General features: G+C 41.2%; 1 protein-coding gene across 3 annotated transcripts in view; it reads left to right on the forward strand.

Annotated features, from left to right (window-relative positions):
• LOC116978207 (matrin-3-like) overlaps positions 1-23,746 on the forward strand; it is a 55,495-nt gene extending 31,749 nt beyond the window's left edge. For 2 of the 3 annotated variants that reach the window (XM_033029184.1, XM_033029185.1), the window contains exons 9-15: positions 1,278-1,418; positions 4,635-4,766; positions 5,225-5,277; positions 9,940-10,351; positions 14,165-14,498; positions 17,659-17,780; positions 20,691-23,746. In XM_033029184.1, coding sequence (XP_032885075.1) covers positions 1,278-1,418; positions 4,635-4,766; positions 5,225-5,277; positions 9,940-10,351; positions 14,165-14,498; positions 17,659-17,780; positions 20,691-20,759 — 1,263 coding nt within the window. In that variant the 3' untranslated portion in view covers positions 20,760-23,746. The remainder of the gene's footprint in view (positions 1-1,277; positions 1,419-4,634; positions 4,767-5,224; positions 5,278-9,939; positions 10,352-14,164; positions 14,499-17,658; positions 17,781-20,690) is intronic. The other variant, XM_033029186.1, reaches the window with a different exon arrangement.
• Positions 23,747-23,963: the final 217 nt, after the last annotated feature.

Here is a 23,963-nt window from a genome sequence, read left to right on the forward strand (position 1 = left end):
AGTATAATATTGCACCATGACTTCCTAAAAAAAAGGCACGGCTGGAGAATGGGGATAGGTGGCGTTTCGGGATGGGACTCTTCTTCAGACTGATTGTGGGCGGGGAGAAAGCTGACACAGTGAAGCAGCAACAAAAGGCGTGGCAGGTAATGAGTGAACACAGGCGGGAGCGGGGGCGGGGGGGGGGTTGATAGGCAGATGATTGGACAAAGGCAGAGATGAAAAAAAATGTGTGAGACAAAAGGATTGACGAGTTGCAAGTTATGAAGCCAGAGTAGACTCGGCGACTGCTTCACCCAAAACTTGCGCTCGGTCGCCAAGGTCTCTACTGGATCTCCCAGTTACTTATCATTCTAACTGCCTTCCTTCCCATTGTGACCTGTCTGTCCTGAGCCTCCTCCACTGCCAATGTGAGGCCACATGCAAACAAGAGGAACAGCATCTCATAACAATCTCACGGCTGTTCCTTTTGTTTGCCTGTGGCCTCACTTTGGCAGTTGGGTAGCAGGCTCCAATATTTGGTAACCTCTAATAAACCCCTTCCCCCCCTATGCCCCACCTGGACTCGCACCCATTTCATCTCTTCCCCCAACATTCCTAATCTTGGTTTTGCTAATGTGCAGGAGACCCCTTTGGGAACACCGGATGTTGTAGATATCCCAGCTTTTCAGCTCATTGCCCTGACCGATGAAAGCAAGCATACCGTGTGCTTTCTTCACCTCTCGACTGGTGTTTCCACTTTCAAGGAGCTATGGGCTTGGATCTCTCTGTTTATTAATGCTGTTACGGGTCTTGCCATTTTTTGCGTACATTCGACCTCCAAAAGTGCAACACCTCGCACTTGCTCAGATTAAACTCCACCTGCCATATTTATGTCTGTTTCTGCAGCTGGTTTATCCCACTATTGTTTATCCCAATATTTTGACAACCTTCCTCGTTGTCTGTAACTCCACCAATTTTGATGCGATCTGCAAACTTGCTAACTAACCTATCCACATTTACATCCAAGTGGTGTGAGGATTTAGACCCAGAAATGATGATTGAATAATAAAATATTTCCATCCAGCATGAGATCCCCCTCGGATGTGGAGTACAAGGTACAAATTACTTTTGGACTTCAATTTGAACTGCTATGACTCGTTCCAAACCTAATCAACCACTTTGTTATGTTCATATAATAAAGATGATATACTGTTGTGATAATTTGTACCTGATTTGCCCTTATTTAATGTATTTGGGATTGTTCCACTTATGCATTTTCACCCATTTACTTGTAGGGCAAAGAAAGTGAAGACCGCTGCCGAGTGGTCCACATCAGTAACCTGCCCTCTGTTGGTTACTCTGATTCAGATATTGTGCGCCTTGGTACACCCTTTGGCAAAGTGACTAACTACCTACTGATGAGAGTTAAAAATCAGGTACTGAACTATTTGAAATACTAGCAGTAATGTGAAATACTTCTACAAGTACAGTTACATTCATGGTACAGCCTATTGAGTTTTCTCAGGTTAGGTTCAGTTTGAAATATTGACATATAAATAAACTAGACTAAGTGGAACCCGTTGGGTCCCAGCATCACACGGGAGGGTTGTTCCCCCAACGCAATATTCCACCTCTCCACCAATTCCAATATTGGCGGCCAGTGGGGGGGGGGCTTTCTGGAGCGCTAGTATGGGTGTTGTGTGCTGAAGGGACTGATTCCCAGAGGGCTAGTATAGACATTATGGGCCGAATGGATTCTTGGGCTGGCGGCTCAGTCACTCAAGCCGGTTGTGCTAGCAGCTCATTCACTCACGGCTGGTAGGCTGGCAGTTGACTCACGGCTATTCCTTGAAATTCCAGTTCAAGCAGGGTGCAAGGCCACCAAATTCAAGTGCAGTTTCATACCATTTCAAGCAGGGTGTAAGGCCACTAAACACAGCGAGTCGTGACCTCTCCCTCCCACATCTTGCAGAGACTGAGCCACGCCCACACTTCCGGGTTTTATAGTCCTCCCCTCCCACCAGAAGGGGCGTGGCCTTCATGGCGTGATTGACAGGAAAGAGAATCTCAACATTTTTTAAACACTAATAACTTTTATTTTTCATCAATGGGAAAAATCCTCGGTACCTGATGAGCGGAGGGGGACTCTGAGTACGATGCCCAAAAATCACAGCCGTACGTGGTAGCGATTTTTCTAAAATCAATATAAAGCGCAAACAGCAAGTGGCCAAGATTAAACTTTTAATTATATATAGAAGGCAAGGCAACTTTAATTAGGCAAGGCAGCTTTAATTAGGCAAGGCAGCTTTAGCACTTTCAAACCAAAGGCAACACAGCTTTAGCACTTTAAAACCAAAGGCAACACAGCTTCAGCACTTTCAAACCAAAGGCAACGCAGCTTCAGCATTTTCAAACCAAAGACAACACAGCTTTAGCACTTTCAAACCAAAGGCACACAGCTTTAGCACTTTCAAACTACATTTTCAAACTACATTAAGGGCACTGACAGGTCAGTAAAACCACTCACAGTTTAGTAGACATGTGTTCAGTGTTATTCACAGCTCAGACTGAGAATTGCGACCTCTCGCTCCCCCATCTTGCAGAGAACTGAGGCACCTCCACACTTCCGGGTTTTATAGTCCCCCGGAAGGGGCGTGGCTTTCAGGAGAGAGAATCTCAACATTTTTTAAACACTAATAACTCTTTTATTTTTCATCGATGGGAAAAATCCTCTTGTCCTGTGCAGCGGAGGGGGACTGAGTGGGATGGCCAAAAATCACAGCCGTAAGTGGCATAGTTTTTTCTAAAATCAATATACAGAACAACAGGAAGTGGTCAAGATGAGACTTTTTGTAATATAGATAGCAGCGAATTCCACTTACTGACTGAGAAAATATTCTTCAATGCTGTGGCGTAAATTCGGCAACATGCAGAAAACATTTTCTCTTACTGGTGGCCTCCAAAATGTTTGTGCTATATTGTGAGTTTCTTAGTTTTGGTCCTACACGTTGTTAATAATTATATGGTTTGAATCATTTGGATAGTAATTCTTTAATGTGCAAAGGCATTTGGTTTGATTCAGCATTTAGTTGCTATTTTATGCTTTCAGCTGACAAGGCTGTTATTTTCAGGGTGTATTTAACTGTTGAGGACTGCTTGCAATTCTGGTGGTTGTGTCACCGGAAGACTGTGATTGCATTGGAGTGGGTGAAGGGGATTTTGGAAGTTGTTGCCAACAGAAAAGATTGGATAAACTGGGGCAGGTTTCCTTGAAGCAGAGAAGGCATTTCAAAGAAAATAATCATTTTAAGAGATTCAGGAGAGGAGTCTAACACTAAACACAAATTGAACTGTAATGTGTAGGAGTGCCACCTGCTGCACTGTTATATATGGATCCCTAATCATTGACTTCAAATGGCAAGATGGTTTGAGTACAAAAATTAAAACAGCTTCCTTCGATCACATAGGATCTTGGTGAATCCACATCTGGAGCATTGTGTACAATTGTGATGTCCTTATCCCAAAAACATGGCACACCTGCTATGGAAGGAATGCACAAAGAATCACCAGTTTGGTTCCTGAGATGGCAGATAGGTCATAGAAGGGGAATTGAGTGGATTATCTCTATTCTACCGAAATGAAAAGAATAAGATCTGATCTCATTGACATGCAATAATTTCTTAAAATGCTGACAGTCAGATTCAGGGAGGATGTTGGCGTGACTAACCATCTAGGCCAGGGGTCGGCAACCTACTGCCCCTGGGCCGAATGCGGTCCATAACCCGAAATCATCCGGCCCGTAGGCGTTTTTTTCCCCATAATTATCCGGCCCACAGACTTCCATCATCTCCGGTACCTCCCGGGCCCGAGACTGCGGCGCCCAGGCACGGTGAAGCAAGGAGGCCTGCGCTGGCAGCCGCAATGGTGGAGCCGCCAAGCAGCACCAAGCTCTGGCTGTACCGCATCCTGCGCAAAGCCACCTTCTGTGTTTGGGTTTTCACTGTCGGGATCGGGGTTGTCAATAGGCGGGGACGAGTGAGTGTGAGCCTTCACGAAAGAGCCAAGGCAATGTTGGTGAGCGCCCGTAACTAGGGGCTAGTGCTCCGGGGTGGCGTCTTCGAAGGGGCGGGATCTACGTGAACATGTGATTTAATGCCTGCGATCAGGGGCAGGATGGGGACGGGATAGATGTGGCCTGCCAACTGCTCACAGACATGCGTCCTGGCTCCTATGCAGAACCAGGTTGCCGACTCCTTATCTAGGCCATGGAGGGCTGTCTCAAAATAGTTACTTAAGACTGAAACGAGGAAAAATGTCTTCACTTGATGAGTTTTTGAAATTCTCTGTTCCGGCATTGCTTATGTTCACAAGAAATCATTAGATTTCTGAATATTAAAGGTATTAAATAATATAGGGACGTAGCAGAAAAATCCTGTTGGTAGAAGTATTAGTTACCATCTTGTGCAGTGATGCGGCAGGCACTAGAAGTTGAATGTCTAATATCTACTACACTATTCCTATTCCTTATGCTTTTGTTTTCTTTGAAAGTTTGTTAAATTTCTACCTATGGATTTATTATGTGACGTGGGACCCAGTAATTGAATTGAGCCTTAATTATGATTTCTGATTATCCTTGTATCGATTAATTACAGGTTTTCCTAGAAATGGAAACACATCATATAGCGATGACCATGATTGAGAAGTTCAAGAAAATCCCTCTGATGTTCCATGGCAGAGAACTGAAAGTGTACTTGTCTCAAAAATATAAGAATCTAGTGCTGAGAGTAAGTCATGTGATCAGGATTATGTTTTCACCATGACCCAGGCAGTACTCACATTTCAAAATGCTTTTATAATTTAAATTGTTATTCTGATATCATTCCCATTAACCAAAGTACCTTGAGCTGTTTGTTACCCGAGTAAAATCTTTCCTGAAGCAAGTGAAGAACTGGGTGTTTCTTTAAATAGCTGAATTAGCTGCTTCTGATGCATATTCACAGTTTTTCAGACTAATTTTATCGTGCGTGCACATTGGCTGCCTCTTGCCATTTGTGAAAAGCCTAAAGGTTATGGTTACATTTGATGTGGGATATCAGTCTTTTCAACAATAAAAATAACAAACTGTAATAAGAGAGTTCCTATTTAAATATGTTAGATATTACTACTTGACAAATTCCTTTCTATATTTGAAGAATTGTTGATGGTTCCAGAAAGAATTGTAATGATTTAATTCCTCTTTCAGAAACAAGGTAGGGGTGTAGACGAACTGCTCGGAATCAAAGAGCGAGAAAACAGGTAGGTTCCGCGCTAAAAACGATACATTTGAACACTGTTCAATTTACCTGTGCAGACTCTACAACGAATTGAAAATCCACTTGGGCTACAATGTAAAATATTTATGCGTAGGAAGATGTAATATATTTAGGCAATTTCAGCCATAAATACAGTGCCCTCCATAATGTTTGGGACAGTCCCATCAGTTATTTACTCCACAATTTGAGATTTGTAATAGAAAAAAATCACATTTTTGTTGCATATCCTTTGCATGGAATGACTGTTTGATGTCTGCGATTCACGGACATCACCAGTTGTTGGATATCTTCTCTGGTGATGCTCTGCCAGGCCTGTATTGCAGCCATCTTTAGCTTATGCGTGTTTTGGGGGCTAGTCCCCTTCAGATTTCTCTTCAGCATATAAAAGGCATGCTCAATTGGGTTCAGATCAAAGGGTGATTGACTTGGCCACTCAAGAATTGACCATTTTGTAGCTTTGAAACGCTCCTTTGTTGCTTTTGCAGTATGCTTGGGATCACTGTCTTGCTGTAGAATAAACCGCCGGCCAATGAATTTTGAGGCATTTGTATGAACTTGAGCAGATAGGATGTGTCTATACACTTCAGAATTCATTATGCTACTACCATCAACAGTTGTATCATCAATGAAGATAAGTGAGCCAGTACTTTCAACAGCCATACATGCCCAGGCCATAACATCCCCACCACCGTGTTTCACAGATGAGGTGGTATGCTTTGGATCTTGGGCAGTTCCTTCTCTCCTCCACACTTTGCTCTTCTCATCACTCCGTTATAAGTCAATCATCATCTCATCTGTCCACAAGACCTTTTTCCAGAACTGTGGTTGCCATTTTAAGTACTTCTTGGCAAACTGTAACCTGGCCATCCTATTTTTGCGGCTAACCAGTGGTTTGCATCTTGCAGTGTAGCCTCTGTATTTCTGTTCATGAAGTCTTCTGCGGACAGTGGTCATTGATAAATCCACACCTGACTCCTGAAGAATGTTTCTGATCTGTCGGACAGGTGTTTGGGGATTTTTCTTTGTGATAGAGAGAATTCTTCTGTCATTATCTTCCTTGGCCTGCCAGTCCCTTTGCAATTAGTAAGCTCACCAGTGCTCTCTTTCATATTAATTATGTTCCAAACAGTTGATTTTGCTAAGCCTAAGGTTTGACTGATGTCTCTAACAGTTTTGTTCATGTTTCTCAGTCTCATAATGGCTTCTTTGACTTTCATTGGCACAACTTTGGTCCTCATGTTGATAAACAGCAATAAAAGTTTCCAACGGTGATGGAAAGATTGGAAAGACTAGGTGCTGAGAGCTCTCATATACCTGCATTAAGGAGGCAATTAAACACACCTGAGCAATTACAAACACTTGTGAAACCATGTGTACCAAACATTATGGTTCCCTGAAATGGGGGGCTATGTATAAACAGCTGTAATTTCGCAACGGTGAAACCAAAATGTATAAAAAATACCCAACAATAAATTCTGACAATGTGCACTTTAACCACATGTGATGTTTTTTCTCAAATCTCAAATTGTGGAGTACAGGGGCAAATAAATAGACAATAGTTGCAGGAGTAGGCCATTCGGCCCTTCGAGCCAGCACCGCCATTCAATATGATCATGGATCATCCACAATTAGTACCCCGTTCCTGCCTTCTCACCATATCCCCTGACTCCGCTCTCTTTAAGAGCTCTATCTAACTCTCTTGAAAGCATCCAGAGAATTGGCCTCCACTTCCTTCTGAGGCAACGAATTCCACAGATTCACAGCTCTCTGGGTGAAAAAGTTTTTCCTCATCTCTGTTCTAAATGGCCTACCCCTTATTCTTAAACTGTGGCCCCTGGTTCTGGACTCCCCCAACATCGGGAACATGTTTCCTGCCTCTAACGTGTCCAATCCCTTAATAATCTTATGTTTCAATAAGATCCCCTCATCCTTCTAAATTCCAGAGTATACAAGTCCAGCCGCTCCGTTCTATTGACAAATGACAGTCCCGCCATCCCGGGAATTAACCTTATGAACCGACGATGCACACCGTCAAGAATGTCCTTCCTCAAATTTGGAGACCAAAACTGCACACAATACTCCAGGTGTCATCTCATTAGGGCCCTGTACAACTGCAGAAGGACCTTTTTGCACCTATACTCAACTCTTCTTGTTATGAAGGCCAACATGCCATTTGCTTTCTTCACTGCCTGCTGCACCTGCTTGCTTACTTTCAGTGACTGATGAACAAGGACCCCAGATCTCCTTTTCCCAACTTGACACCTTTCAGATAATAATCTGCCTTCCTCTTTTTGCCACCAAAGTGGATAACCTCACATTTATCCACTAAAACTACATCTGCCCACTCCCCCAACCTGTCCAAGTCACCCTGCGCTCTCATAGCATCTTCCTCACAGTTCACACTGCCACCCAGCTTTGTGTCATCTTCAAATTTGCTAATGTTACTTTGAATCTCTTAATCCAAATCATTGATGTATATTGTAAATAGCTGCGGTCCCAGCACCGAGTCTTGCGGTACCCCACTAGTCACTGCCTGCCATTCTGTAAGGGACCCGTTAATCCCTACTCTTTGTTTCCTGTCTGCCAACCACTTCTCTATCCATGTCAGCACTCTACCCCCAATACCATGTACCCTAATTTTGCCCACTAATCTCCTATGTGGGACCTTATCAAATGCTTTCTGAAAGTCCAAACACACTGGCTCTCCCTTGTCCATTTTCCTAGTTACATCTTCAAAAAATTCCAGAAGATTAGTAAGCATGATTTCCCCTTCGTAAAACCATGCTAAATCAGACCGATCCTGTTACTGCTATTAAAATGTTCGGCTATCTCATCTTTTATGATTGACTCCAGCATCTTCCCCACCACTGATGTCAGGCTACACAAAAATGCTGAAAACCTTCGATTTTCCAGCATCTGCAGTTCCTTCTTAAACACTAGTTTAATTGTGATCATGGCTGATCGTCCCCTATCAATAACACGTGCCTGCCTTCTCCCCATATCCCTTGACTCCACTAGCCCCTAGAGCTCTATCTATCTCCCTCCACTGCCCTCTGTGGCAAGGAATTCCATAAATTCACAACTCTCTGGGTGAAAAAGTTTTTTCTCACCTCAGTCTTAAATGACCTCCCCTTTATTCTAAGACTGTGGCCCTTGGTTCTGGACTTGCCCAATATTGGGAACATTTTTTCTGCATCTAGCTTGTCCAGTCCTTTTATAATTTTATATGTTTCTTAAAGCACACGGTATTGGGGGTTCAGTATTGATGTGGATAGAGAATTGGCTGGCAGACAGGAAGCAAAGAGTAGGAGTAAACGGGTCCTTTTCAGAATGGCAGGCAGTGAATAGCGGGGTACCGCTAGGCTCGGTGCTGGGACCCCAGCTATTTACAATATATATTAATGATTTGGACGAGGGAATTGAATGCAACATCTCCACGTTTGCGGATGACCCGAAGCTGGGGGGCAGTGTTAGCTATGAGAAGTCACCTTGCAGCCTCCTAACATCCTCTTAAGGGGCTGGACAGGCTAGATGCAGGTTGATTGTTCCCGATGTTGGGGAAGTCCAGAACAAGGGGTCACAGTTTAAGGATAAGGGGGAAATCTTTTAGGACCGAGATGAGAAAAACATTTTTCACACAGAGAGTGGTGAATCTCTGGAATTGTCTGCCACAGAAGGTAGTTGAGGCCAGTTCATTTGATATATTTAAGAGGGAGTTAGATGTGGCCCTTGTGGCAAACGGGATCAGGGGGTTGGAGAGAAAGCAGGTATAGGATACTGAGTTGGATGATCAGCCATGATCATATTGAATGGCGGTGCAGGCTAGAAGGACCGAATGGCCTACTCCTGCACCTATTTTCTATGTTTCTATGTTTTGATTGAGTGCCAATATTCCATTCGCCTTCCTAATTATTTGCTTTACCTGCATGCTAATTTTTATGTTTCACGTACAAGGAGCCCCAGATTCTTTTGTCCTGCAAAATTTCACAATTTTACTCCAATTAAACAATAAATTGATTTCATTCTTCTGATCTCATTTTGCTCATTTTACGCTCTTTTTGTCAATTTATCCAATTTCTGGACCTATCCATATATCTTTGCAAGCTTTATGTTACCATTCGTAACATTTTGTATTTTCAGCATTTAAAAAAAATCTTAGTCTTCATTATAGTAGATGAGTTATTTTTGATTGACAATGCAGAGATGAACCTTCTGGCCTTTTTGTATTTATTCTGTTAGATAGTCATGTCTCTATTCACACCACCTTATTATCTCAAACCCCAAGCATTCTTCTATGTTGACCTGCTATGTGGCACATTATCAAATGCCTTCCAGAAATGCAGGTACATAGTGTTTCGTGCTTCCTCTGTATCCACTTGGCTACATTTACAAAGATCAGGAAGTTTATCAAACATTTTATTACTTTCATGTAACCATTTTTCTCTGTTTCAATCAATTTTTCCTCTGAGAAATCCTTTCATTCTAGACTTCCAAAATCATAATTATCTGATTCAAGTTATCATTGCTTCGAAACAAATATTATACCGTCAGAGTTTTGATCATTTTCGTTAAGAAATCACATAGTGTTAAACTTATATAAATATTTTAACAATACTGATATTTACATTTTTTGATTTGATTTTAGGAAAAGGGGTCGTTCTCACAGTCCTCCTTCCAAAAGAGCACGGTCCCCCACCAATAAGAGAAAAGCTCAGGAAACATTGGACACTTCAAAGGAATCCGATCAAGACAGTGCACAGATGGGTTCGCCTTCGGGTGAAGAGGAAACGGATCAAAAAGAGATGGACGGAGTGAATGTGGAAAATATAAAATCAACAAGTGGTCCTTCCACGGGCACTGAGAACTGTGAGGAGCTGGATGGGTCAGTGGATTTACTGACTTACCACGAGTCAATGAACATCGAGTCTGATCTTAGTGGTAAAGAGGGTGACAAGGAGGTGGAATCGGAAAGAGAAATAGAAATTGGGCACTTCAATGATGGTGAAGTTAATGATGCAGAACCAAGCTCTCAGAATACAAAACCATTAAACGAAAAGGTAGGCATTATAGTCATTATTCCAGCAACCATTATTTAGGAACTTTCTAAATTCTAATGTAAAATCTTAAGAATCATACAAAAGAAAAAAAATAGTGGTTTGTAAATTCATGCCTTTTTTTAAATTTGTTTCACTGCATTCAAATGTACTGATGGGGGATGTTTGTAAAATAATAAGAATAGTATTTTACAAATGTTATGAAACAGAATGCCCAGCTTGTTGCTTACCTTTGGGTACATAGTGTTCACCTGCTTAATCAATCAATCAATCAATCAACCTTTATTGTCATCTTGCAAGCAACAGTTGTACAGTGCAAAATGAAAAGACGTTTCCCTGGGAATACCGGAGCATCGCACATGAAATTTAAAAAATTTCACACATAATAACACTAAAAAACAATCCAGTCCCTGATGGAACAGTATAAATAGTTAAAAGCAGGTAAAACACAACGTTAAAATACAATAAACCAATCATAAAAATGTCCGGGGCAGCTGATTTGAGTGGCCAGTGCCAGTTATTAAAGTGGCCAGTGCCAGCCGCAGAATCAAGTGACTGTGAGTACAGAGTGACTGTTTAGCAGCCTCACAGCCTGTGGCAGGAAGCTGTTTAGCAGTCTGGTAGTCCGGGCTTTGATGCTTCGATATCTCTTGCCTGATGGCAGGAGATCCAGGTGTATGTGGAGGGGGTGCAGTTTGTCCTTAGCACTTCTCTGAGCTTTTTTCAGACAGCGGCTCTGGAACAGTTCTTGTACCGATGGTAGGGAGACGCCAATGATCCTCTCTGCTCCCCTCACTACCCTCTGCAGAGCCTTCCTGTCCGAGCAGTTGCAGGTGGAGTACCACGTATTTATGCAGTACGTGAGTACAGACTCCACCGTACCCCTGTAGAAAGTCCTGAGGATGTTGGTGGGGAGTGAGGCCTGTTTTATTTTCCTCAGGAATTGGTTTCACCATGTAGAAATTACAACAGTGTTTATACATAGTCCCCCCATTTCAGGGCACCATAATGTTTGGGACACATGGCTTCACATGTATTTGTAATTGCTCAGGTGTGTTTAATTGCCTCCTTAATGCAGGTACAAGAGAGCTATCAGCACATAGTCTTTCCTCCAGTCATTCCAGCACCTTTGGAAACTTGTATTACTGTTTAGCAACATGAGGACCAAAGTTGTTCCAATCAAAGTCAAATAAGCCATTATGAGTCTGAGAAACAAGAATAAAACTGTTAGAAACATGAGCCAAACCTTAGGCTTTCCAAAATCAACTGTTTGGATCATCATTAAGAAGAAAGAGAGCACTGGTGAGCTTACTAATCGCAAAAGGACTGGCAGGTCAAGGAAGATGATGACAGAAGAATTCTCTCTATAATAAAGACAATTCCCCAAGAGAAGGCAGGTACATGATACTGAGTTGGATGATCAGCCATGATCATATTGAATGGCGGTGCAAGCTCGAAGGGCCGAATGGCCTACTCCTGCACCTATTTTCTATGTTTCTACCTGTCCGACAGATCAGAAACACTCTTCAGGAGTCAGGTACGGATTTGTCAAGGACCACTGTCCCCAGAAGACTTATGGGTGCTGAAGGTACTGGCTCACATCTTCATTGATGATGCAACTGCTGATGGTAGTAGCATAATGAATTCTGAAGTGTATAGATGCTATCTGCTCAAGTTCAAACAAATGCCTCAAAACCCATTGGCCGGCGGTTCAGTCTACAGCAAGACAATGATCCCAAACATACTGCTAAAGCAACAAAGGAGTTTTTCAAAGCTAAAAAATGGTAAATTCTTGAGTGGCCAAGTCAATCACCTGATCTGAACCCAATTGAGCATAACTTTTATATGCTGAAAAGAAAACTGAAGAGGACTAGCCCCCAAAACAAGCATAAGCTAAAGATGGCTGCAATACAGGCCTGGCAGAGCATCACCAGAGAAGACACTCGGCAACTGGCGAATCATCAGTCATTGCATGAAAAGGATATGCAACTAAATACTAAACATGACTACTTTCATTTACATGACATTGCTGTGTCCCAAACATTATGGTGCCCTGAAATGGTGGAACTATGTATAAACACTGCTGTAATTTCTACATGGTGAAACCAAAATGTATAAAAATGGCCTTTATTAAAATCTGACAATGTGCACTTAAACCATATGTGATTTTTTTTCTTTTACAAATCTCAAATTGTGGAGTTCAGATGCAAATAAATAAATGATGGGTCTTTGTCCCAAACATGAAGGGCACTGTAAATATCTCTAATAAATACATTTAGACAAAGTAAATATAATAATAATAATAATAATAATAATAATTTTATTTATAAAGCACTTTAAACAACTGCAGTTGCCACAAAGTGCTGTACATGAGAACTCATGGACAAAAAGCTATTACAAACCATTAAAAACCGTAAAACGAAGGACTATAAAAAACACACTAAAAATTAAAAGACATTAAAAGCACTAAGAACAGGAGCAATGCCTCAGCCAGTGTCGAAAGCCAAAGAATAAAAATGTGTTTTTAGGGAGGATTTGAAGATGGACAGTGAGGGGGCCTGTCTGATGTGCAGCGGCAAGGTGTTCCAGAGTGCCGGAGCAGCAACAGAAAAGGCTCTATCCCCTCTGAGCTTCCGCTTAGACCTTGGTACCTCAAGGAGCAGCTAATCAGCTGACCTGAGGCACCGGGCAGGAGCATATAGTGTCCTAGGTCAGTCAATCACCTGCATGACACAGGAAAGGAAATTGGTGTTCTGTTGTAGAATTCAGTTCTGAGTTGCATGGATCACAAAGGAGATCAGGTGCTGCCAACAACCTCTTTCTGTAATCTACACAGTTAGGAAAGAAAGGCTAGTGGCCAGCGAGAGAGAGATTGTGTAATTACAAGTGGCACAGTGTCATGCACACTTGTGTGAAATAGATTTGTTTAATTAAATAATAGTTCTATCTCTCCTCTCTTACAAATGCAACAATGTTCTTCTGGAGTGGTGAGCAGCTAACCCTAAGGGGCCTGTACCACTTGGGCGACTCTTTAGGCGACTGCCAGGGACTAGTTTTCATGGAATTCACCTAGGACACCTGGCGACCACCTACGACAACACCTACGTCAACCTACGACAGCATATGGCAGCAAATAGGTGAATTGTCACCACTGACGCTGAAAAATTGTCAACGTGTTAAAAGATTTTGCGGTGGTCACCTGTAGTTGCCCTAAAAATTGCCTAATTGGGACAGGGCCATAACCCAAATGCCCTCAAGATCCTTTGACAAATGTAAGCATGCTGAATCTTTCATGAACCCGTATACTTCACAATATCACATCTCTTGGGTATGACACAAAGAACCTCTACTTTTTAGAGAAATTCAAGCGCGTTATGGTCACAGCTGCTTATGCTTAGGAAAAAAAAATCTGATTTTAATTTACTTCTTTTCGGAATGACTGAAATTTAATTCCAGAAAGTAATCATTTTAGTTTATCGGCAATTGCATCTTTTGGATTATCATTTTTAGTGACTCAGTGGCCTCCTGAAATGCAGTTACATCCAAAAGCTCCTGCCTAATTTCCCATTGACTAACAATGTTGAAGCTTTTGTAGAATATATACAACATGTAACCAATCTCTATATTTGATGCAATCCTTTCACCTTACAGGCGATAATGCCATAACTACGTATTATTAATATATCCATTCTTCTGTTGCCTTAGATGAAAATATTAGCCCAAAACATTTGGCTGCTAAGCATCTCCATCAGTGAAGCTTCTACACATTGCAAACTTTAACATTTCATGAGTGGTTTTGTGAATTTTTCCCTTCAGAGATCAGGTGGCATACATTGTCCAGAATATACGGAGGAATTATTTGCTCACGATGAGATAGATGATGAAAATTCTGTTCTTTCTAAGAAAATAAGATCTATGCAAGGAGACAAAGTTGATGCTAATTTGGTCAAAGAAGACCAAGATGTCAAAACTCAAAGTTGCGATACAAGATGCACCCTGGATGAAAAAGCTGAACCTGATATTCAAAGTGGCGATGGATTAATGAAAAGCAGTCCCAAATGTGTTGAACTGACAACTGAACAGATCCAGGTGCTCTCTCCTCTACCTGATGAATACAAGCTTGGGCCATATAAACCCAACAATCCTGTAGGTAAGATGACAAAACATTTCTAAAATGATTGGTGCAAAGTTTTTGTTGGATTCTCATTGTTATTCCAATACTGTTCCATGCCAAATGACATTTGGTAGGTCTTCCAAATTAAGTTTAGTTTGTTTTGAATAGTTATAGATATTTTTGAAAACAAAAGAGAGAGGTCATTTAATCCCCTTGAGCCTATGGTAAATCTGGGACCTAACTACCGACACTTATCTACCTTTGTTCATCTGGTTTATCAGAAGAGTTTAGAAAAGCATTAATTTATCAAGCAACAATTGCTGTTTGTGGAAGAGAACTTCAACCAGTTGCAGTCATAGAGCTATACAAGATGGAAATATGCCCTTGTACACAGCTTGTCCATGCCAACCTTGTAAGTCACAGGAGCAGATTCGGCCATTCACGTTCACAAGTTATAGGAGTAGAATTCGGCCATTCGGCCCATCGAGTACAGCCATTTAATCATGGCTGACCTTCAAGACCATCAGGCTCTTGAACTCTAAACACTAACAACAAAACAGTCTGATAGAAAATAGGTGCAGGAGTAGGCCATTTGGCCCCTCGAGCCAGCATCGCCATTCAATGTGGTCGTGGCTAATCATCCAGAATCAGTGCCCATTTTCCTGCCTTCTCCCCATGACCCTTGGCACCTGACCTAATCAAGAATTTGCCTATCTCTGCCTTGAGAATATCCACTGACGGCCTCCACAGCCCTCTGTGGCAATGAGTTCCATAGATTATCTACCCTCTGACTAAAGATGTTCTTCCTCGCCTCCTTTCTAAAAGAGCGCCCTTTAATTCTGAGGCTATGACCTCTGGTCCTAGACTCTCCCACCAGTGGAAACATCCTTTCCTCGTCCACTCTATGCCTTTCATTATTCTGTAAGTTTCAATGGGGTCCCCCCTCAACTTTCTAAACTCCAGCCCAGTGCTGTCAAACACTCATCATATGCTAACCTACTCATTCCTGGAATCATCCTTGTAAACCTCCTCTGGACCATCTCCAGAGCCAGCACAACCTTCCTCAGACATGGGGCCGAAATTTGCTCACAGTACTCCAAATGCGGCCTGACCAGCGCCTTATAGAGCCTCAACATTACACCTCTGTTTTTGTATTCCAGTCCTATTGATATAAATGCGAGCATTGAATTTGCCTTCCTTACTACCGATTCAAATAGCAAATTAACTTTTTGGGAGTCCTGCACCAGCACTTTGCACCTCCGATTTCTGGATTCTCTCTATTTAGAAATTAAATCTGCGCCCTTATTCTTATTACCAAAATATATGACTCCGCACTTTGCTACACTGAATTTCATCTGCCACTTCTCTGCCTACTCTCCTAACCTGTCCACATCCTTCTGCAGAGTCATTGCTTCCACTACACTGCTTACCCCTCCATCTATCTTAGCATCATCTGCAATCTTGGCCACAAAGCCTTCAATCCCCTTATCCAAATCATTAATATACAACATAAAGAAAAGCGGCTCCATTCGGCCCATCGAATCTACTCCGCCATTCAATCATGGTTGAACTATCTTTGCCTCCCAACCTATTCTCCTGGCTTCTCTCTGTAACCTTTGTCACCCTTACTAATCAATAACCTGTCATTCTCTGCTTTAAAAATACCCAAAGACTTGGCTTCCATGGCCATCTCTGGCAATGAATTCTACAGATTCACCACCCTCTGGCTAAAGAGATTCCTCATTTTGTTTCTAAAGGTAGTCCTTTTATTCTGAGGCTGTGCCCTCTGGTCCTATGCTCTCCCACTAGTGGAAACATCCTTTCTACATCCATTCCAAGCCTTTCATTATTCGATAAGTTTCAATGAGGTCTCCCCATATTCTTCTCAAGTCCCAAGTACAGCCCCAGGGCCGTCAAACACTTTGGCCCATCTGACTTGTGTTTGACCCTTATTACTCTGTCTTGATAATCTAATTGTATCTGCTTCTAAAGCTTCCCCTGGCAGCTCATTCCACATGCGGAATACCCACTGAGTGACAATGTTTCCTTTGGGGTCCCTCTGTGAATACGTGTTCCTGATTTCACACTTGAAGGCTTAGGTCCAGCTTGTGGCCAGTGGAGCAGCCCTAGTCCTGAATTGCTCAACCAACATAAATACCTTTGTTCCATTCTGCTAATTAGTTTCCTTGATATTTTGAAACCTTTAGGTTAAATCTCTTTCAGGTCACCCCATTACAGGAAGGATGTGGAAGCTTTGGAAAGGGTGCAGAGGAGGTGTACCAGAACAATACCTGGATGAGGGGGGTGTTAGCTACAGGGAGAGGTTGGACAGACTTGGTCTCTGCTTTCTTTGATTGTTTTCTCTGGAACATCGGAGGGGAGACCTGACAGAAGTATATACATTTATGAGAGGCATAGATAGGGTAGAGAGCCTTTTTCCCAGGCTGGGACCCGAAACGTCTCCAGAGATGCTGCCTGTCCCGCTGAGTTACTCCGGCGCTTTGTGTCTATCTTGGAAATATTAAATACTGGAGAACATAGCTTTAAGGTGAGCGGGGCAAAGTTCAAAGGAGATGAGCCGGGGCAAGTTTTTTAATGCAGAGAGTGGCGGGTGCCTGGAATGCACTGCTGAAGTTGGTGATGGTGCCAATTAGGAATGGTTTTGACAGGCACATGGAATGCAGGGAATGGAGGGATAAGGTTATGTGCAGGCATGTACTGTTCTATGTGATAGAATCCAGTGTTTGTGTTTTAGATGATGTAGGCATTCAGCAGGACCCAGTTAATTTCCTTAGAGCAATATCACATTGTAGTGATGTTAGATCTCGGAGCATTGTATTGGTCATTTGTCTTATTGTGACGTATTGCTGGGTTGGATATAGATCATAACTAAAGATATTTAAGAACTGAATCAAGATTAATTTAAAGACAATTCAAATGTTTTTTCTTTAGTTCAAAATGTATTAGCCATTAAAGCAAAGGAATTGCTCGTAAAAGAGAACTGTGCTATTTGTACATCATATTTTGTCTTGCAAGATGCCAACTAATTATTAATTTATGTGTTATTCTGTTTCTGGACATTTCTGAGACCAATGTAGGTTTTGTTTGTACATGTGTTGCGTTAGCTGTGAACTCCATCACTTCTAGAGATTCTATCTTAGGAAAGAAAAGACTGACACACTATGCTTCCTTTCAGGATTAGATTATGTTGTTCCAAAAACAGGCTTCTACTGCAAACTCTGTTGTCTCTTTTACACAAGAGAGGAGACAGCGAAGCAGACTCATTGTGGCACAATTGAACATTACCAGAGACTTAAGGTAAGCTTTTTTTTTAGCTATACTTCGGAACCTACCCCTTTCCAAGAAAGTCTTCTGTTCGGCAATAGTATTAACAACAAGAAACATTAAGATAGAATATTGATCAGTTTGTGTTCTCAGTAATGCAGTTTAGCAAGGAGTAACATTTAGTCATCTCGGAATGTGAAATGTCACTTTCTTTGATTGCCTTGATGTTCTTGAGCACCGTTGACTCGTGAATATCAGGCACATTGCTAGTGTCTTCCACTGTGAAGACTGGTGCAAAAAAGTTATTCAACTCCTCTGCCGTTTCTTTATTTCCCATTATCACTTCTCCAGCATCATCAACGTCCACTCTTGCCTCTTTCTTACTCTATATATATATATATATAACTGAATAAACTCTCTCAATATCCTCTTTTATATTATTGGCTCGCTTACCTTTGTATTTCATCTTTTCTCCCCATATTGCATTTACAGTTACCTTCTCTTGTTCTTTAAAAGCTTACCAATCCTCTGGCTTCCCACTAATCTTTGCTATGTTATATGCCTTCTCTTTAAGTGTTATACTGTCCTTGACTTCCCTTGTCAGCCACGGTCACCTATTCCCTTGTCAGCCATGGTCACATCTATATTTAAGAGGGTGTTAGATGTGGCCCTTGTGGCTAAAGGGATCAGGGGGTATGGAGAGAAGGCAGGTACAGGATACTGAGTTGGATGATCAGCCATGATCATATTGAATGGCGGTGCAGGCTCGAAGGGCCAAATGGCCTACTCCTGCACCTATTTTCTATGTTTCTCCCCTTGAACCTTTCTTCCTCTTTGGAAAGAAAAGGTCCTGCATCTTCCGGATTATTCCCAGATATTCCTGTCATTACTGTTCCAACGTCACCCCTGCTCGGGTCCCTTTGTAGTCAACTTTGTCCAGCTCCTGCCTCTGTAGTCTCCTTTGTTCAGCTGCAAACCGACACATTCAATTTCACCCTCTCCCTCTCAAAACTTATGTTGTTTAAGAGTTTGAAGAAGGGTCTCGACACGAAACGTCACCTATTCCTTCGCTCCATAGATGCTGCTTCATCTGCTGAGTTTCTCTAGCATTTTTGTCTAAAACTTATGTTGTGGGTCGCTACCTCCTAATGGTTCCTTTTCCTTGTGTTCCCTTATCAAACCTGGTTCATTACATAACACTAAATCCAGGATTGCCTTTTCCCTGGTGGGCTCCACTGCAAGCTGCTCTAAAAATCCATCTCGGAGGCACTCTATAAATTCCCTTTCTTGGTGTTCAGTACCAACCTGATTTTCCCAGTCTACCTGCATATTGAAATGTCCCATGACCACTGTAGCATTGCCTTTTTTACATGGCAGTTTTATCTCTGGATGCAACTTGTACCCTATATCCTGGCTACTGTTTGGGGGGCTGTAAATGACGCATTAGAGTCTTTTTACCCTTATAATTTCCCGCCTTGTCACCCCTTGCTAAGGACTGAATTTCATTCCTTACCAACAGAGCTACCCCACCCCCTCTGCCCACCCTTCTGTATTTTTGATAGGACGTATAACCCTAAATATTCAGCTCCCAGCTCCGATCCTCTTGCAGCTACATCTCCGTAATGCCAACAACATCACACCTGCCCATTTCCAACTGTGTTACAAGCTCATCCACATTGTTCCTTGTGCTACGCACATTCAAATATAATTCCTTCAATTCGGTTTTGACCACCCCTCCTCTCACAACCACCTGATTTTCCTCTACCTTACTGTATTTTTCGTTTTTAAACTTTCTGTCCTGTTATTTCCAGAGACCTTCCCTGCACTCTCCCTCATGTTAACTCCATGTATACGCTTCCACGTTGTTGACCTCCCCCCACTATTTAGTTTAAACCCACCCGTATAGCACTAGCAAACCTGCCTGCCAGAATGTTGGTCCCCTCCAGTTAAGTTGCAACCCGTCCCTTTTGTACAGGTCACCCCTGCCCCAGAACAGATTCCAATGATCGAGAAAACTAAATCCCCGTCCCCTGCACCAACTCCTGAGCCACACAATCAGCTTCCCCATCTTTCTGTTCCTACCCTCACTAGCACGAGGTACTGGAAGCAAACCAGAGATAACTACCCTGGAGGTCCTGCTTTTCAGCCTCCTACCTAATTCTCTCTATTCGAGTTGCAGAATCTTTCCTATATCGTTTGTATCCACATGCACAACTACTTCCAGCTGCTCCCCCTTCAGGATGTCCTGCAATCGGTCTGAGACATCTTGGACCCTGGCACCAGGGAAGGCAACAAACCATCCTTGAGTCTCGCCTCGTAGCCACAGAATCTCCTGTCCGCATCTCTGACGATAGGCACCCACCACTATAGCTCCCTACTGGACTGGATGATTGGAGCACTCGCTGAAAGAGTGACAAATGAAAAGCACCATGTTTTGTTTTGTGTGAGGGCAGTAGCTTCCTTCTGGGCTGTCGATTCCTTTTATCCTCCAATCGTCATTGATTACAGCACCATTCAAGTATTCATGCATCATTCAGATATTTTGGTAAAATCTCATCCATAGAATTGCTTTTGGAGTGTACCGATAGTGGGGCAAATATAGCATAGCCACCACCATTCAATATGATCATGGCTGATCATCCAAAATCAGTACCTCGTTCCTGCTTTTTCCCCATATCCTTGATTCCTTTAGCCCAAAGAGCTAAATTGGCCTCCACTACCTTCTGTGACAGATAATTCCACAGATTCACAACTCTGCGTGAAAAGGTTTTTCCCCATCTCAGTCCTAAATGGCCAACCCCTTATTCTTAAACTGTGACCCACAATTCTATAACTTAATGATCATGTTTCTGACTTTGTTATTGTAGAGTCGGCTTGAGTTTTGTACCAGTCTGAGAGGATAGATCTTTTGTTGTTAACATCTTTTACTTTGCATTTTTACAGGAAGTGCTGGATAAACAAGCTGTGGGGTACTGGAAAGAGAAACAGCAGCAAGTCATTCCGAGTGACTGAACAAGCGCCTACAACCACAGCCCAGTGAGAAGCATCTTTTCAGTATTACTGAAGATATTAACCCTGGGGACATGACCTTTTAATAATTTGGAACTGGAACATTTTACAAGAGTCTTGTGTTCCAATGTTCAAAAACTTAGGGCTGCAAAACATTTTGAAACATTAACAATATGTCATAACTTTTCATATTCATTGTTGTTGTTGGTGTTGAAGCCATTAATTGTATCCCCACTTGTAGCGGGCTATCTAATCTGACATTCAGTTACCAGTGGCTCATCCTGATCTTTCATTAAAACCCCAAACATTTACTCTGGTCTGTTTCTCATCGTACCTATATTTTCAAACTTCAGTAGTGGAAATATGGTTCAAAATCTTTTTAAAGTGTGGACATTGCATCGTCACAAAAATAGCCCATTGCATCAAAAGCTTGTAGCATGCAATATTGATTCTGTTTAAACACCTGAAATTTGTTTGTGAAAGATGAACTTTTAACACTCATCGCTGGCCATGTTTTTTCAGATTAATTGATAACATTGTAACTGATAGTGATGGAGTGAATATTCTTCTGAAAGTAATCCATTTTAAGAAATGAAATGGTAATAAATGTAAGGTTAAAAGAAAATTGATCACATCCATCAGTGTTCCTTGCTAGTTAAAATTACAGTTGTAGTTCTGTTATGTTTACAACCATAAATGGGGATTTTGTAATCTGGGTTTGTAATACATTGGACCAACACTAATATCCATCCATCTCAAACCAAACTAAGTACACTTTTTTAGGTTTCCTTGAGTGTGTGGAAAAATGTACCACATGGTCTGCTTTCTTAAAATACTCCTTTATTTATACATTTTTCAGTCTTATATAAATAGGAAATATTGTCACCTGTAAACAAAGTGTCAGTGTGTAAATGTACAAAGTGCATTTGAATTTGATCTCACCATCTTCCCAACATAAATTACCATAAAGTGTTGTGTAAATCTATTTCTCTCCCCAAAAGATTAGTTATTCCGTGAAAGCAATCAACTAGTTTAGTTTTGTAAGCATTTTGAAAAACCATATTCCATTCTTCTTGTGATATTACAAATTAAACAAAAAAATTGCAGATATCACTTGTATGATTTTGTTTGTACCAGAAAATGTACAACTCTTACTGACTGACCACTGTCACATGCAGTGTCATTAGGACCAAGTGTTTAGTTAATGTTATGGTTAGATGTTATGGAAATAACTATGGTTGTTAAGATTTTAATTGCAGAAATAGTTTCTTTTTAATATTACTGTTGTTGTATTAATTTTAAATTGTAACTTGAGGCACTGTAGTCCCTGTGAACTTGTCAAGTCCTAAATTGACAAAAGGAAGGTTTAACAAATCTGAATGACCAACCAACTGATTCTCAATGCAAGAATAAAAAAATGTATCTTGAAAGTCCCCAACAATGTTGTTTATATTTTTAGACTATTGTAGACTTGGGATATTGTTAACAACCTCTATTGTGTGTTCACTCTTTTTCGCTGCCCACGATTTTCTACTTTAGTCAAATATATTGAAGAGCTCAGTGAAGTCAGGACTTTTATACAACATAATGGCTCTCGGGAGTTTAGATATTTGCATCATACCTGCATGAAAACACAAAATCTGGAATGGAATGGTGGGGTTTCTTTGAGTTTATTCCCACTGTTGTCTTTGCTGCATTCATTTTGAGCCATTATAACCTTTCAAATGGATAATTAAGAGGCAGGAATTGCAAGTGTTGCTTCAGATCTTGCATATTAACAATATAGTGTAACCGTATATTATATATTTGCATAAATTATGCATGTGCAGTCATGCATGCATGGATTCAAAGGCACTGTGTACACATTTTAAGGCGATTCGAGGTATTTTTTACATTAAAAAAGATAGTATTCCATAAAAATCCAAAGCTCAATTTTCACAGAATTGATCAATTAAAAAATCCATTTTTTTTCCTTTCATTAATTGTACATTTTCTCAATATCAATATGGAGTATTTAGAAAGTCCAATATATAAAGCACAGATATTTTACTGTCTACATGGAACATATACAGTGGCAAAATGAACATTTCAAAGAAATGCTCCAAAAGCTATGGGTTATTGTGTTCTGCAGCTGGTGTTAAAGATAAGGTGAGGGGTTTCTGTTTTCGCTGTCCTAAATATACACATGAAGTGGTTTGTTATTTTAAGTTGGCCTGTCAAAATTAGATCTTTGTCTTCATCCGCATTTAACTCAAATTCTTGCTTATGTGTTTCTTAAAGCAAGCGTGCTTGTCTTCTAGAACTAAGAGTGTACCCAGTAGACCTCTGAGATGGTATTGGTATTTAAAGTATTCAGACATATTAAATCATTGCCCATTATAACTGTGATGTATTCTTGTTTAAATCTGTGGTCTTTGGACAGATATCGTTTTGTATTCAAACTGTTTAAGCATTGTTCCTTGATTTTGATCTATAATGAACCAAATACAAAACAATGAAGCCTTGATACATCACTTGCCTTCCAAACAAGGGTTTAGAATTAGTGCGGAGGATTGCGATGCCGATTACTTGCTTGACGGAGAGTGTTCCCAGTTGCTGTGCAGGTGTGGTTGCACACCAGTTCTGCTTGGGAATGTCAGATGGCTCATCGAGCTTCAATGTACCTTCCAAGTAGAAAATAGCTGAAGTAGATGCTGCAATAAGCAGCTTGGTCAGCAAGTTACTCATTGAAAAATGGGTAGTGAAATATGTCGACTGGCTTCCTTACATTTCACATTTGACTTTGTTGTTTTAAATTGTTTGCTTTTAAACCATTTCTTCTAACCTTGATGTGTCTAGAAACAGTTGGAAATGTTTTAAATGATAAAATGTGAAATTGTTGGTTTATTTTGTTTGTTTAAAATTGTGCTGTTGAAAAGGTTGGCTAGAATGAAGAATCTGTCATACCTGAACACTAAACAATAAAAACTTTTATATTGTTATTGGTGAAAGAAGTTGTTGAAAGAATCAAGTCTTTGAATTAGAAACATAGAAAATAGGATCATGGCTGATCATCCAAAATCAGTACACCGTTCCTGTTTTCTCCCCATATCCCTTGATTCCGTTAGCCCTAAGAGTTATATCTAACACTCTCTTGAAAACATCTAGTGAATTCAGTGGCAAGAGAATCCAAAACATCAGAACTCAATTCCAATTGAAGATCATCAA

Source organism: Amblyraja radiata, chromosome 11 (genome assembly GCF_010909765.2).
Source record: "Amblyraja radiata isolate CabotCenter1 chromosome 11, sAmbRad1.1.pri, whole genome shotgun sequence".
Taxonomy (NCBI): Eukaryota; Metazoa; Chordata; class Chondrichthyes; order Rajiformes; family Rajidae; genus Amblyraja; species Amblyraja radiata.